This window comes from Strix uralensis, chromosome 1, assembly GCF_047716275.1.
Source record: "Strix uralensis isolate ZFMK-TIS-50842 chromosome 1, bStrUra1, whole genome shotgun sequence".
NCBI classification, from domain to species: domain Eukaryota; kingdom Metazoa; phylum Chordata; class Aves; order Strigiformes; family Strigidae; genus Strix; species Strix uralensis.
In genome coordinates, this window is record NC_133972.1 from 55,664,191 (window position 1) to 55,678,902 (window position 14,712).

Here is a 14,712-nt window from a genome sequence, read left to right on the forward strand (position 1 = left end):
AAGGATGAGAAAAGATGAAGAAAGCTTTCACTTTTTCCGTTCAGCTTCCACATCAAAAGTGCCTTTAGTTGCACAACTCTAAAGGTAAAAAATTTATTTGCTAATAGCCATAACAGAAAATTAACTTCATCCAAGCACTTGTATGTAGTATGTATACTACACAGAATATTATAGTTTAACACAGTAAGAGTCCATATAAACAATGTCTCTCCTTCCTGCTTACATACTAGAATGTACTAAGACCAGAAGTTAGAACTAAGCTAAGTCAAACCTAGGACTAAGGTAAGAGTTAAGTCATCTTTTACAAAACATGAATCCGAAAAAAAACGAGCTGCAAATATGATGGTGATCTTTTTGGGGGAGAAAATACTGGCACTAGATATTGCATATGATATAGTTTATGAGCATTTTAAGAAGAATCTGCACTTAAACATCATCTTACAAATTAGAAGTTTAGAGAAAACAACTATAAACAGAAAACTAATGATTTGTTGGCAGAATGCGAGAACTGCATTAATTTATCAAAGACGCACAAGACGTTTTTCTGTGGAAGGAGAGAATGAAAAGGATGGTGAGAGAACACGAGTATCTTCTTAGCTCTTACTAGCAACAACAAAGTTAAGATTCCAGCCTCAATTTTGTTACTCAAAACTTCCCCTTCTAATAAAAACCATGATACTAATGATATTTTGCTGCTGCTGTTGGAAAAGAAAGAACATGAAACTGCTTTCAAGACAGAAAGCATATTTCATAACCCTTTTTGTAGATGACTGTAAAGAGAAATTGAGAAATATATAGACAAAAATTGTCACTCTGATATATTAAAGAACCTTTACTCAGCAACACCCAAAGGCGGTTCACAGGTAAGGTAGGAATCCTATCACCTTTCCCAAAAGAAAATGTTAATATTATAGTCTTATCAGGCTGCTTTCCCTACCACATGCTTGGTTATGTGCAAATTTTGTACTAAATTAGTGACTTTACCATCACGGTGGACATCTTCAATCTGTTAATAGGAGAGTATGATAGCCTAAGAAGTCCACTAACCACTCTGATTAGTCTAAGAATAGAAAAGTAAAAGAATGCGGTTATTACAAAAATACAGGATGTTTAATAATAACATTCTGCTAAAGGGAGCACCCTTAGTACTGAAAAAGACAACTATACTACTTAGTGACGCATAATGAGGTGCCCAGCGTCTCATTTTTCTTTCACAGAAGTCAGAATTTTCATTTTCTCTGCATGACATTCCCAGTACAAGCTATTCGGCAAGCCTACACACGTCTTAAGTTGGGCTAGAAACTCATACAGCCTGTTACGAACACAGCTAAAGCACATGAACATTTTTTACAATGAAGCTGTATGTACTTTTTACTGGTACTTACACAACTAATCCACATGGTGGGAGAGAAAGGTCTCATCATAAATTTATCCTGACTTAGAGTTTTAACAGTTTAGGTTACTGGGCCACATCTATACAGGACAAATAAGGGGAAAAAAAAAAAAGGCAAAACCAAAAATGAAGTAGAATTTGTCTTCCCATTTGTGGGTAAACACAAAAATGACTTTGTAGGCCACCCAGGAAACTCCATAACCACGACAACTGACAGATACTGGTCAATATTGTGGTCCACCACGGTTACTGCATGGCAAGTAACATCATCCTTTACAGAAAGTTGGCAAGAGAATACTCAACAGAACAGAGCAACACAGAGCAAGGAGGAACTACACAGAAAAAAAGAGAAGGTATCAGCCACCATAAATTACATTATTCAGCGTTAGAACTCACCAACAAATTTCAATTTTTTGACACAAAAGGAGCCTTAAATCAGACCAAGATATTGCCAGTGTCTGCCCAGGAGACAGAGCCACAGAATTTGTTCATCTGTTCATGATTCTGTGACACTCCCTCTTGAAAAACAAACAAACATCCTCTTCAGAAACAACAGCTAACTCTCCGCTACACCAAAAACTTGTTTTCCTGTAAAGCTCTGAGATGCACGTGTTGTATTAAAAAATACCCATGTACACACACACACACCAGAGCAGAAGCCTGAAAAATCTCAAGTCATCTAACCAGCAATGTTAAAACCACTAATGAGAGCGCTACTACTAGCAAGTACCTTCAAAGCAAGGTGAGTAGAGCAAGTGGGCACAATTTGTAGAATCAGCAACACAAAGACAGACGGGAGATGAGAGGTTGGAAAACACAGACTTAACTCCAAGTTTTCTGCTGCTGGGAGACAGAAAATTTTCTACAGGGCACACAATGTAGGTGACTTAAAAATGTAGTCATAGGGGAACAGTACACATACTGACAAGTACTTTCTAATGACACTACCAAAATAAATCTAACTACATACTGCCTTCATTACATTTTTAAGAACTATTTAATTTATGTAATTGCTTTATGAGCTCTACCAATAGATCCCAAGAAGCTTAAAAGACAACAAAAATAAAAAGGTACTCCCAACAAGGATTCCCTCTCAGAGGGCTGACTGCAGCTCATAAGAATTAAAAGGATGCCAATGGGATAGGCCATCCTAAAAAAAAAAGTTGACAAAAATAAACCACTTAAAGTTCTAGAAAAGCAAGTGAGGGCAGAATAATCTCCACTGTTGCCAAGCCTGGATTCCCTCTTTTGTGGATCTAACCAGTATCTCTTCCAAGTGTCATGTGAAGAGGCACACACAACCTTAAAGCTAGCTAGCCTGCCACAGTTAATACTGATCAGGAAAATCCCTGCTTCATTTTTGCAATGTCTCACTGATTATAATAGTCTCTCACATGGAAGGGGTACAAAATGTATTTGGAAAGGAGCGGGGAGGAAGAGGAGGTCAGGTATATCGACTGCCAGCAAAGCTCCCTCCAGCCTCTGCTCTTTCCCCCCCAAACCCTACTCCCCACACCATGTGGTGGGTGCAACTAAGAGAGAACAGAAAGTGGCGCAGCACACCCAGTCACTCCCTACGTGCAACGGAGACACGAGCGAAGGCTGCACCAGGCACCACAAGCAGGTCTGCGCTGAATAAGCCCAGGCCCCTGATCTGCAGGCAGGAGAGGAACAGCAGGGATTCTGTGTGTCTGCCCACTAGAAGGAAAGGGAGCGGGGATGGAGCCTGTTCCCGAACTACGGCCTTTGATGATGGCTTACAAAAAGGGTCCCCCCCATCAACAGGAGGTACTTCAACACCCTGTTTCACAGCAGTCCTGTCGCAATTGCAATCAGAACCGTTTCTGAAGGCCACGTTACCAAGAGCCACGGACAGCCAGGAAGCCTGTAGCAGGCTGATCAGAGGGCTGGGAGAACCACCAGCTAAACGTGCATCACATCATTCGACTAAACCAAGACTGGAATGGAAAGGTAGGCATGACAACTATTTACAAACAACTGAAGAGCACTCATACCAGTGGCAGCAAGGGAATTACATTCAGGGCAATGGAGAACACATGTTTGCATCGCTCTCCCTGAGCTTGCTTTTCTGCTACCCATGCTATCTACTTCCTGAGCCTCTTGCTATAGCAAAGGAGCTCTTTTCAAAACTGCACCATTGCAGAGCTACTCTAAGAGAGGTATAGGGAGGATGGTTAAGAGCAGAGGACTGAAATCGTGAATCAGGAAGAAAAAACAGCAGGAAAAGTTTCCGGACAGTTTGTTTTCAGCTGTGGGAATCACTTCCCAAAGGAAGTGGTAGAAGATTAACCACTTGAGTCACTTAAAACTCAAGACAAAACACTAAAATTCTGCACTCGCATCAGAAATTCATGCATATTCCAGAGAAACCCTCATCCCTCTGAATCAGTCCTTCACAAGGGTGGGCATCACTAGGAACATGATGCAGATTGGATGACTGAATGTACAGAGCAGAATGAGCTCCCTAGCTGCACACACAAAGAACACCAGATTTTTAACTGCTGACATCTCATTTTGAGATAACTCTGGTTCATTTACCATGTGGCCGGCAAACAGATACAGCACTTATCAACTCCAACTTTGATTAAGGAAAGATTTCATTCTGCATGCCTGTCAGGTTTGTACCTTTCAGCTGAAGCATCTTTGAAAAGGACAAAAGTTGAAGGTGTTCACAGCCTAAACTTGCCTAGTCTTGCCTACCTATTGCCCATGGCTTGCTGTTTTGCAACCCTTATAAATATAGCCTTAGGCAGGCTTGCAAAATGCTACTTAATCATTTGCCAGAGGCAAGTAATATTTTTTGTGACAGGAGAATGAATCATCAGTTTCATCACAGGGATGGATGTGGACAATGAACGTCTTCGCTACTTTTAAAGTCTTGTTTAATTTAGTCTAATTTACATCTTTCTAGTAGTACAATGCTTCTTTAAAAAACAAAAAAACTCCAAAAAACCTGCTACCAAGTAATTTCATTTAATAACAGAAAGTGATTTTTCTCACCCTACCACCATCACCTACCAAATGATTCACGTGCCAGGTGTACAGATCATCTAAAAGTGTTTTCACATCCATAAAGTCCCGCTCCATTTCAACACTTAAGCGCACATGCAGAGTTAGCCATGAGCAGTTCCACTAATCTGAATGGAGACAATCCTTATGCCTAAAGGTTTGTGTGTCTTGGCATGAGCAGGACTGTAGCACCGATGGCAAATCTACCAGAAAAATCAACATTTTGACCCAACAGGTACGTGCACATGCGTTGGCATGAATGGACTGTTGTGTTATACGAAGGACAAATGCAGAAGGAACCAAGGACACGGTTCAACTTTTTTTTTTTCTCCATAAAGAAAGACAGTCACAGAGACTACCTGATGAGTCTAACAGTCAGTCAGACACTTATTCCATAAGATAAAGGCATCTGACATGGGCTAAACAGTGAGTCAGAAAGAATTTCCTATCCCTTCATGTTTCCTTCCAACCATCGGTATAGGCAGGTAATACGAGACAAAACGCTGCGGTCCTATTGCTGTAAGTTATTTCAGAAATCTCCACGTGAAACAGACCACGTAGAGAGGCCTCGCGTTCCCACTTCCCCCCCCAACACAAGCATAGAGCCGGCTACAAAGGCTCGGAGCCAGCCTAGGGCGACAAACGCACAAATGCGAGCGCACGGAGCAGCCAAAACGCTGCGTTACGATCGCGCCGTCATTGAAACGGTGCGCAGCCCCCGCTCTCCGCGCTGACTTTTAGCAGACATGTGCCGGGCAAAACCCCCTGGACATCCGAGCTGCCCCGCCGCCTCGCCCCTTACGACCCCGTTCCCGTAACTCGCCCCTGCCGGCGCCCGCTCCCCGCGGCAGGCCAGCCCCCGCCGCCCGCCCTGCCACCGCCGCGGGCACTGAGGGGGCGCCCGCCCTCCCACGCACCCCCGGGGAAGCCGCCCCGAAACTTTCCGGCGCTCTAGTGCCGCCCCTTCCCCGGGCACCTCCGGGCGGGCGGGAGGCCGCGGGCGGCGCCGGGCAGCCCTACGCGGGGCACCGGTACAGGATCCCGCCTTCGCGGAGAGGGAAGGGCCGGGCGGACAAAGGCCTGGCTGGCCCCCGCCGGCACGGGAGGCCCAAGGCCGCCGTCCCGCCGCCACAGGAAGCCGCAGGCTGGGCCCGACACCTTCCCGCCCGCCCGGGACGAGCACACCGCCCCGGCGCCGGGGCTGGGACGGCGGCCGGCGAGGCGCCGCCTCCTCCGCCCGGGACGGCCGCCGAGGGACCCGCGCTGCGAGGCGGCGGCGCCGACGGTTCCCGGGGGCTGCCGGCGGCTCCCCGCAGGAGCGGGCGGGCGGCGGGACGCCGCGCTCGCTGCTCTCCGCCCCGCCCCGCCCGCAGAGCGGCGGGCGCGCCCGAGACGAGGCGCCCGGGGCCGGGCGGGCAGCGCTCAGCCCGCTCCCGGCCGGCTCCAACCCCCGCCCCGTCCTCCCGCTACCTCGGCCATGGCCGCGGCGCGGCGGGCTCCTGGCAGGGGCCGCGCTCCGGCCCGCCTGGCTGCGCGAAGCTCCCCCTCTGCCCCTCCGTCCCGGGAGCGGGCCGGGCCGGGCCGGGCTGGGCTGGGCTGGGCGCGGTGGGACACCCGGCCTCGCTCCGCTCCGCGTCCGGCTGCCCGTCGCCTCCGAGCTGCTGAGGGGGAGCCCGGCGCGGCGGGGGAGGGGAGGGGAGGGAAGGGAGGGAGAGAGAGAGGGAGGGGAAGGTCCGCCGCGCTCGGCCGCGCTTTCCCCGCCCCGGAAACACATTCCTCCCCGCTGCCGTCAAGCCCGGGCGGGGGCGGCGCGCTGGGACGGAGGGAAGGGCTCTCCCTGCCCGAGGCGGGGCTCGTCCCCCGCCTCCCTTGGCGGTGACCGCCAGCGCCTTATTTGGTGGGGTTTCATTAGCGCCCCGGCTGCCTGTCGCCCCGCTCCGCAGCCCCCGCGGGACCGGCAGCGGGGCCGGGGCTGCCCCGCGGCTGCCGGCGTTTCCCTCGGCGCTCCCGCCTCGAGCGGCGGCTCGACGGCCGCGCCGCTTGGCCAGGGCTGCGCCTTGCCCGGCTCCCCGCGCTGCCTCTGCTTCCTCCGGGCTCGCCCCGGCGGTGCCCGCGGAGCCGGGACACGCGTGGCGGCGGAGGGGTGGCGGGGGAAGGGGCACGGCCCGCCCCGCTCGCTGGCAGCCGTTCGCAGAAGCGGTGCCCGTCAGTGAGTGATGGATGAGGTTGGCGGGACGCCGATGCACCGTCCAAGCTGAAAAGTGGAACTCCCCATGTCCCCTGGCCGGAGCCCGCTGCTGTTCGGCACATGCTCTTGGCGCTTTTCAGTGCTCCTTGAAGTAGGTTCTTGGAGGTTCGACTGGTTAAAAAAAGTTAAAAATATAAACGTGGCATTTGATGCGTTTTTGGAGGTAAGGAGTGATAGGAAACGCAAGCTACGGACTCACACGTCCCAAAAGCTGTGCCTTTATGCGCGGCCACTGGAGCTGGTGTCAATTCTTGTTTTGGTATGATTAACTGAACGACTGGGGCTGCAAAGTGATGGTTTTAACGGCTTTCCCCCTGCTTTGTTTCTAGCTGTACTTCAAAATAAAAAATTAACGATGTTTCTGCCTCACTCAAGCGCAGCCTGTGATTCAACCCTGTGTTCCATTTGAGCAGTGCAGTTGTTTAGGATGAAGTCTATCGACATAGCTGCATTAGCAGAAGCTTTTAATGCTGGTACAACTGTAATTGTAAAACTGTTTTAGTGGTGTTAGAAAATGAGATTGAAATGATAGACTGCTGCTCCAAACAACTTCATCAAAAGCACTGGACAAATGAAGTGGAAGAGAAATAACTTTGACAGTCAGAGATAAGGAAGCCAGAGACCATATGTTTCAACAGGTAAATTAGTATATAGTATTAATACTGCCAGGAACGGGGAAAGAAACTGCCATAAAGCCAAGGTTTTAAAACTGCAGAAACGTATGCCGCGCAAAATAAAAGCAAATGCCGAAAGGGATAGCGATCTGCCAAAAATGTAAGAAGTTTAAGTACTGGGGGAGAAAAATTACTTTTAGCCAAGGTATTCTTCTCTGCTTCCTTATTGCAGGGAAAAAAGCACATTTTGCAGAACATGCAAATGGTGAGTGGAAGTTCACTATGGTGTACTGCAAACAAGTGGTGGTGAAAATGTGCCTCAGATTGCTGGGGCTATGAGGAGTAAGTAAAACTGTTTAACAAACTGGTGCTTCAAGTACTACACAACACACAGCTCAGACATTTTTGTGTGTGAAGTTGCCTGTGGCTGACTGTGCTGTGCGATAGGAAATTGGCAGGAAAAAATCTCCCAAACGGCTGAAAAAAGTCACTGAATTATTTGGCGGCTTTCTGGACTCCTTTGGAGAGTACAGATGCGTATGAACGCCATTTGTTATTTTCCAACACTTCTGAAGTACTAAAGATGTCAGAAAAAAGTGCTGGAGGTGTCTGAGGCAGCAGACATAATTGCAGATGATGTCAAAATGTTTAATGTAGAGTCTCCATGCTGTGGTATACATGACATCTGGGAGAGTGAGTTAACATTTTTGCACAGAAGGACTCAAGAAATGGCTTGAGCGGGCAGCTAGGAATTATGTGGGTCACTGCTAGGCTTGGGTACCACTTCTGGGAATCCACATCCTTGCATCTCACAGAAAATAGGTGAGAAAATGTGACACTGGAGAAAGGAGTGTGAATGATGTATATTCACTTAGTATATATACTGATTTGTTTGATACTGCTGGATTTGCTGTTGTGTTTGCTATTGCTTTTTTTCTGTGATTTTGAGAGATTGTGGTTCTTTGTTATAGGATTTGGATATAAGTTTTTAACTCTTCCTTCTGCAAGTGCTTGCATGTGTCAAACCCATCTAGTAATTGGAAAATATCAGAATTATAATACTTCAGTTAGTTTAACTTAATTGGCTTAATTACATTAAATTAACACAGCATTTTCCCTGATTTTTATGTGTATTTAATACTCAGGTTATATTTAGAACACAATAAGGACTGTCATTTAGTAGCAATGCCTTTTGTTTTATGTGTAATGTATCATTTTCTGTGAACGATGTAAGAAGTAAATTTCTGTGCTGTAGAATACACTGTCACAGGACAGCCAGGTAAGTGATGTCTGCAGATATTAGCAGAAATAGTAAAATACTTTGTTTTATGATTATTTACATATCATATTATGGAAAAAATCACAGAAATATAAATATTTTAGTATTTTAGTTATTGCTTTCAAAGTACTTACAGTATATTTGGCAAATTATATTACTTAATAGGCACAGCTGATTTAATTACATGCATTATCTTTTATACCTACTAGAGTTTTGCTTTAAAAGCCTGTTGAAGAATATATTTTCATTCTGTCTTAACTATCTTTTAAGCTAAGCCATTGACAAAAGAGGGCCCCGGTATCACAGAAGAGAAGTGGTTGGTGGAGCACCAGTGGTGTGCAGGTCACAGGCTGAGAATCTTTGGCCTATTCTCAGTGAGTCATTTTATATATATAATACAAATACCAGCATGACCAGGTTGTGTGGTGGAAGAATCAATCTGTAGCTACAGCTTGCCTTGCAGATACAGGTTTTATTATAACTTTTACAGAAACACCCAGGAATCCCAAACCAGGCTTTGGTGTGTCCGGTGTTGCATGTGTAAAGAGGTCAACTGTGTAAATCAGGGGTGCTCAGCTGCAGCTGAAGGGCTGGGGGTGAGCATCCCCACACCAGGCAGCCGCACTGCCATTCCTCCCTGCAGCCGCTCCCAGGCCTGGCTGGTAACCTCAGGGGTGAGCGGTCATTGGAGTGCCTCAGGGACCGCTGCCTCCTGGGAACCAGGAGCTGCTTGGAAGGAGAAGCTGCAGCAGCTTCCCGTGTTATCAGGGTATTTCCTTGGCTGCAGTTTCCCAGTGGCCATATGTTGCTGCCAAGACACTGAGCTCTGAGTTAACTAAAGCCCACACAGCTGGGGGGGCTGTCATCCTGCTCCCTGCCATCTCCTACGCCACTTCTGAAGCTTGCAAAGGGTTTAAGGGGAGATATATTGCAACTGGGGTCGCAGTGAGGAGTGCCATGGTTTGCACACTAGCCCCCAGATGCCTCCCATCAGAGCATCCCACCGATCAGCTTCATAATCTCACCACCCGCTAACGCAAGTCTTTTCCCCTTTACTTCTTCATATTGTATTAGATAACTTACCTACCTCTGCCTCAGGGAGTGTTTATTTATCTGTACTGTTCTCTTTTCCAACATACTTTGTTACTGAGAGCAGAGTACATTCTCTTTCACCCCCTCTTTTCTTTTCTTCCCCTGCCTCTTCAAAATGCTTCTACCCTACCTAAGATAATTTTTATTTCCAAACTAAAGAAAACCAAATCATAAACCTGAGGTGAAAAATCATAGTCTAAATACAAAAGACAGATAAAGGGTGGGAGAGAAAACAGAAGGCCAAAGTCATTTTCCCAAGGATAGCGATGGAGCCAGAAACAGAAGGCAGGTCTCCTGGGACCGCACCAGGCTGTGGCCACCTGGGCTGCGCCGGTTGCCAGAGCACTGGGTTCCATGGCCTGGCTCAGAGCAGAGCAGCAGCAGTTGCCGTGGCAGATTTATTCCAGCAGCGGCTGTGCAGTCACTATGGGGCACAGCCAGCGGTGAGGCCTCGCTGGCAGCTTGTCAACACTGGGCTATGCCTTCCAGTGTAGAGGCTGAAGGAGTTGTTAGACATGGACACAAGATTAATGAAGAAAGTATTATTAGAAGATAGGGCCACTCAGTGCAGGAAGTGATGGTGCTAAATGATTGTGGTAATTGCTTTCAATAACGGATTCTATTTGTCTCCTCACGAACAATGAGCAACACTTCTCTGGATGCAGGCAGTGAGCAAACCTGGCAGCTTGTCAGCCACGTACAATGTGCCCATCATATGGAGCAGTATGTTTACATTGGAGCGAGGTTCTCCTGCCCCACACAAGGTGTGGAGTGAAATGAGTCACAGATAAGCCCAGTTGGAAGATTGCGGTCAGTTGTAGTCTGTGGGCAAAGGTTTGCTCTCCAAGACTGTCTACCTGCAAGACACTGGATGACCTGCTGGACTTACCTCCTGTGTCTGGGAGCAACGTTTGGCACTTGTCCGCAATCAGCCTGATACTTTAACACCTGGTTTATGATCAGCACTTAGATCTCCAAGTTGTTCAATCAACAGTCCTGTGTCTAGCATAAGCCTAAAAAGGTCAGAGTCCACCAAGCCCTTCCTTCAGCTCACCAGTTTTTAAAAAGTAACTTGTCCCCTTTAGGCTGTCAGGCAAGGAGAAAGGAGTGGTCAGCGAGAGCACATGGCCCTTCTGGTGGGACCGGCCCATGCCATCCATTGCATGGGCACAGAGCAGGCTGTTAGGGTGGAGGGGCTGAGGGCAGCTTTCATTACAGCTGCACCGTGCCTTGTGGTCCTTCCGTCTTCCTCTGACTCTTTTTCTGCACTTACTTCACCTGCAAAGCTGGTCTCTCCTCCTTTTGTGCATGTGTCTGGATAAGCTAAGCTGTTATGTTACAGTTCCATGTTTTCCCTGATGTCCTTAGCATAGACGTTCCTTCCTGTTTGTCACATGGATGCATTTCTTCCAAAGCTGTTTTGTGGGACTCCTATGTCATTGTGAAGATCATTTGTTTGATGCAGAAATTCTATAAGATATTTTGACTCTCAGTTAGCAAGGCAGGAATCATTTTTCATCCTTAGGCATGAAGCACAGGTTACTCCTGTGTTCCAAAGCAAGAAAGTGAGCAGGAGTTAAGTAAGGAGAAGAACGTCTTTGAGATTTATGTTGAAAGGAAACACTTATGATCATGGTAACACAAGGCAGAGAACCTCTGCACCAGCTTCTTACATTGCTTGAACTAAAGCACATTTTCTAGAGAACTTGATTTAAAAACTTCAGGCTTGAAGATGTTTTAGTGTTTAATTACCCAAGAAAAGATGCCTGTGGAAGATTAGAGATATCCCCAAAGGACAGTAATTCTGAATGTACAATAACTTTCTGATAATCAGCAGTTAGTTGATTCTTACCATGTGCTTTTATTCTGTGAGGTTCTGAGATCATATGCCTACATATTCCATTCCTTCCTTCTCAGGGGATTCCCACTGCTTAAACAAGCAGCTCATGCTCATTTGGGGAAAAAAAGAATTCCACTGTCCCCAAAGAAGTGTGCGAGCAGGGTTGTGAGAGCTTTCCTTTGCAGAATTCTTCTGGCTCAATTTTACTGTGAGGGACATCCTGCAACATTTTAAGTGCAGTAGTTACTACTCCATGAAATTACTAAAATTTAGACTTTCATAGAGGAGAGGAGGGATAGGAATGAGAGAGGAGGATTTTTATATCATCTGCTCCAGAAAAAGTAGGAGAGGGGAACAACCTACTAGCAGTCAGAGTCTTTGTGTTGTGAGAGCAGGAGTACTGACAGATTTTATGTTCATTGATGCACAGGGGAAAAAGGAGCTATGTGGAAACCAGCAGATTTTAAGCAAGACTAGAAGGCAAGAAACAGGACAAATAAAGTCTGAAGGAAATAAATAGAAATGATACTTCTGGGAAAGGAGATTTGGACAAGTAGAATCACTGTTGTATAAGGTGATTTGCTGTTCTAATAGAAAACAGAGTCAAAAAAGGCAGAACATAATATTTTCATAATAGTATTTCTGTCAAGTAGAAGAGAGTCCTATATTGAGATTGTTCTGAAACCCCCAATTTTTCCTCCCCATTCCTACACGCTTGGACTTATTCTCCTGATTGTGTTTCTTCAAATAATTTGTTCCACTTAATTTTTTTTTTTTTTTTTTTTTTTTTTTTTAATTTCCTAGGCTCATATCTAAAACACTTTGGCAGTAATAATGTTTGGATGAAGATGCCAGTGATTTACAGCCAAAATCTCTCATTTGCGCACTCTCAATGATCCCCATATATTGTCCTCTTTCTCGCACAAGTGTCATAAATTTCCTTATTCTTAAGAGGTTACCTCTGGACATTAATAGCAGTTTTGCTTGAATATTGATTTATCCCACTACCTTGTCATCTAAGCAGAGGCTAATACAAAGCAATTCCGACTTTCTGTTGTGCTATGCACCCAGCTTTTCTTCCGTTCTTTATGACTCTGCTGGTGATTGCAGTATTTTGCAACAGTAAACTGTTTAACTCTCAGGACTCATCAAGAGAAAAATTCATTTTCTCAGTCTGCAGGTGCAGGCTCCGAAATGAAATACATTATTAATTAAATCCTAGGTGTGAAACTGCAGTAAGAAATATTTAATTTGCTAGTATCCTTGGCAGTAGGCATTATAACTTGTTACAAAGTTCCATTCTGATCTCAGCTGTGTATAATGAGCCATCAAGGAGTGAAAGTGAAAAGGTCATTGTGGATGAACTAATATGTAATGGAAAGACTCACAAGCAATTTTTAGAAAAGCTCAAAAAGAACGAGGTGGAACATTGCATGGAGTGAATTTTGCAGTCTAGTTCATGATAAAAAAATGTATTGTAAAGTTACTATGAGGTTAATGCACACGTAGGCCATGCTGGATGTCCCATGGCTTGGGTGGTAGAAAGGCATTTGGCTTTCAGCCTTTTGCCTCACAGCTTACTCAGGATCTGTGGTATTTTCTGCAACCACATACTTGAATATGTGGCATTGCCTTTCTGCTGTAGCTGAGGCTTAGCTAAAATTAAACTGTCTTCAAGCTAGCAAATGTGAATCTTAATTCTCTTTGCTCAGCTAGTACCTATATCACAGAAAAGCTTGTTCCTTGTATGACCCATCTTCCATCACAGAATCACAGAATCATCTAGGTTGGAAAAGACCTTGAAGATCACCTAGTCCAACCATTAACCTGACATTGACAGTTCTCAACTACACCATATCTCTAAGCACTAGCCCTATCTTATCATTACCTTTTCTTCCTCCCCATTTTAATCTGTGACCCTCCAGATGTTCTCATCTGTTGTGAATAGACCCTTTGTTGTGGTCCACGGTGTGGACGCTGAGCTGTCCCTTTCACCAGCGGCACCTGTGCCTTCATGCTTATGTGTTCTAGCTGCACTGATCTCTTCCCCTTCAGGAAAGATGAATTTTGAGGGCAGTTGAGTCACACAAAGTCCTCTGAAGATGGACTGCAGTTCCAGGACAACTCTGCCCAGCCGCTGCCTTTCCAGATTGGAGTCTCCTTGCTATAGACAAAGCTTTGGAAAATGTGAAATGCTAATGTTTCTATCATGTATATGTGAACTGAGGTAGTCCAGTCTCATAAAGTAGCCTGATTTACTAAGCTGTCGTAAGAAAGGCCGAGGATACCTCTCATGGCTCAAAAGCCTTTGCCTCAAGGATGGGAGGTTGCAGGAACTACTTTACCTTCATTTTTTGTATCTTATTTTTACACTATTGGAAATGGCGGGTCCATTTTTGCTTTCCAAAGGAAAACATACAACTTCAGGAAGATGATTTTCTTAGATGCCTTCAGCCTGATGCGTAAATACAGCAAAGCTGGATAATAGATAAAAGGGGGTTATAAACAGAAATTTGGCCTTGAGTGAAGGCAGTAATACCTACACATTAGTTTTTTAGGTTTACAGGGACATTGCTAAGGTGACATTAATAAATTTCCTAGTACCTTAAAGTACTGCAATGCTAACATTGTAAAAAGCAATGAAACAAAAAGAAGATGCTATTCAATTTAAATAATTCTCTCAGATGCCATAGCACTGAACTGATAACATGTGAACCCTAAATTAAAATTGGCCTGTGTCATTTTGTTGTCTAAGCAGATCCAGCATAGTAAGTTTAAAAGCCATGATTAATAGTAAATACTAAACTAGCTTTGAAACATATCCATTTTGATAATTTATCATCTTCTGACATTACTGGCAACAGAGATCTTTTAAAAAAGTGTGGCCTTTTTGCCCAAAAAACCCCTTCTTTTAAGGTTTTCTTTAGGAAAACATCATAAAAGACTAACTTTATTTTAAATTCAATCTCTTTCGTCTATTCTTTTTCAAATATCAAAGGAGAAATGTTTTACTGGTGTAAATATTTATTTGTGCGCTATAAAGCTATTCTGGAAGGAGTCTTCAAGAGCAGATCTGTTGTATTCATGGTGCTGGATGGTAAACTTGGGAAAGACCTAGAAGCAGATCTTTGCTTCTGCTAGTTTCCATAGGTCCACTGGACCTACAGCTATTGACAGTTTGACAAAGAGCATCAGCCAATGATCCATCATACAAGC

At 45.3% G+C, this 14,712-nt stretch overlaps 1 protein-coding gene across 2 annotated transcripts in view; it reads right to left on the reverse strand.

The window, feature by feature from the left end:
* ITGB1 (integrin subunit beta 1) overlaps window positions 1-6,153 on the reverse strand; it is a 46,685-nt gene extending 40,532 nt beyond the window's left edge. The window contains exon 1 of one of the 2 annotated variants that reach the window (XM_074867505.1): window positions 5,894-6,153. In XM_074867505.1, the coding sequence (XP_074723606.1) occupies window positions 5,894-5,902 (9 nt within the window). In that variant the 5' untranslated portion in view covers window positions 5,903-6,153. The remainder of the gene's footprint in view (window positions 1-5,893) is intronic. The other variant, XM_074867514.1, reaches the window with a different exon arrangement.
* Between the last annotated feature and the right edge of the window lie 8,559 nt (window positions 6,154-14,712).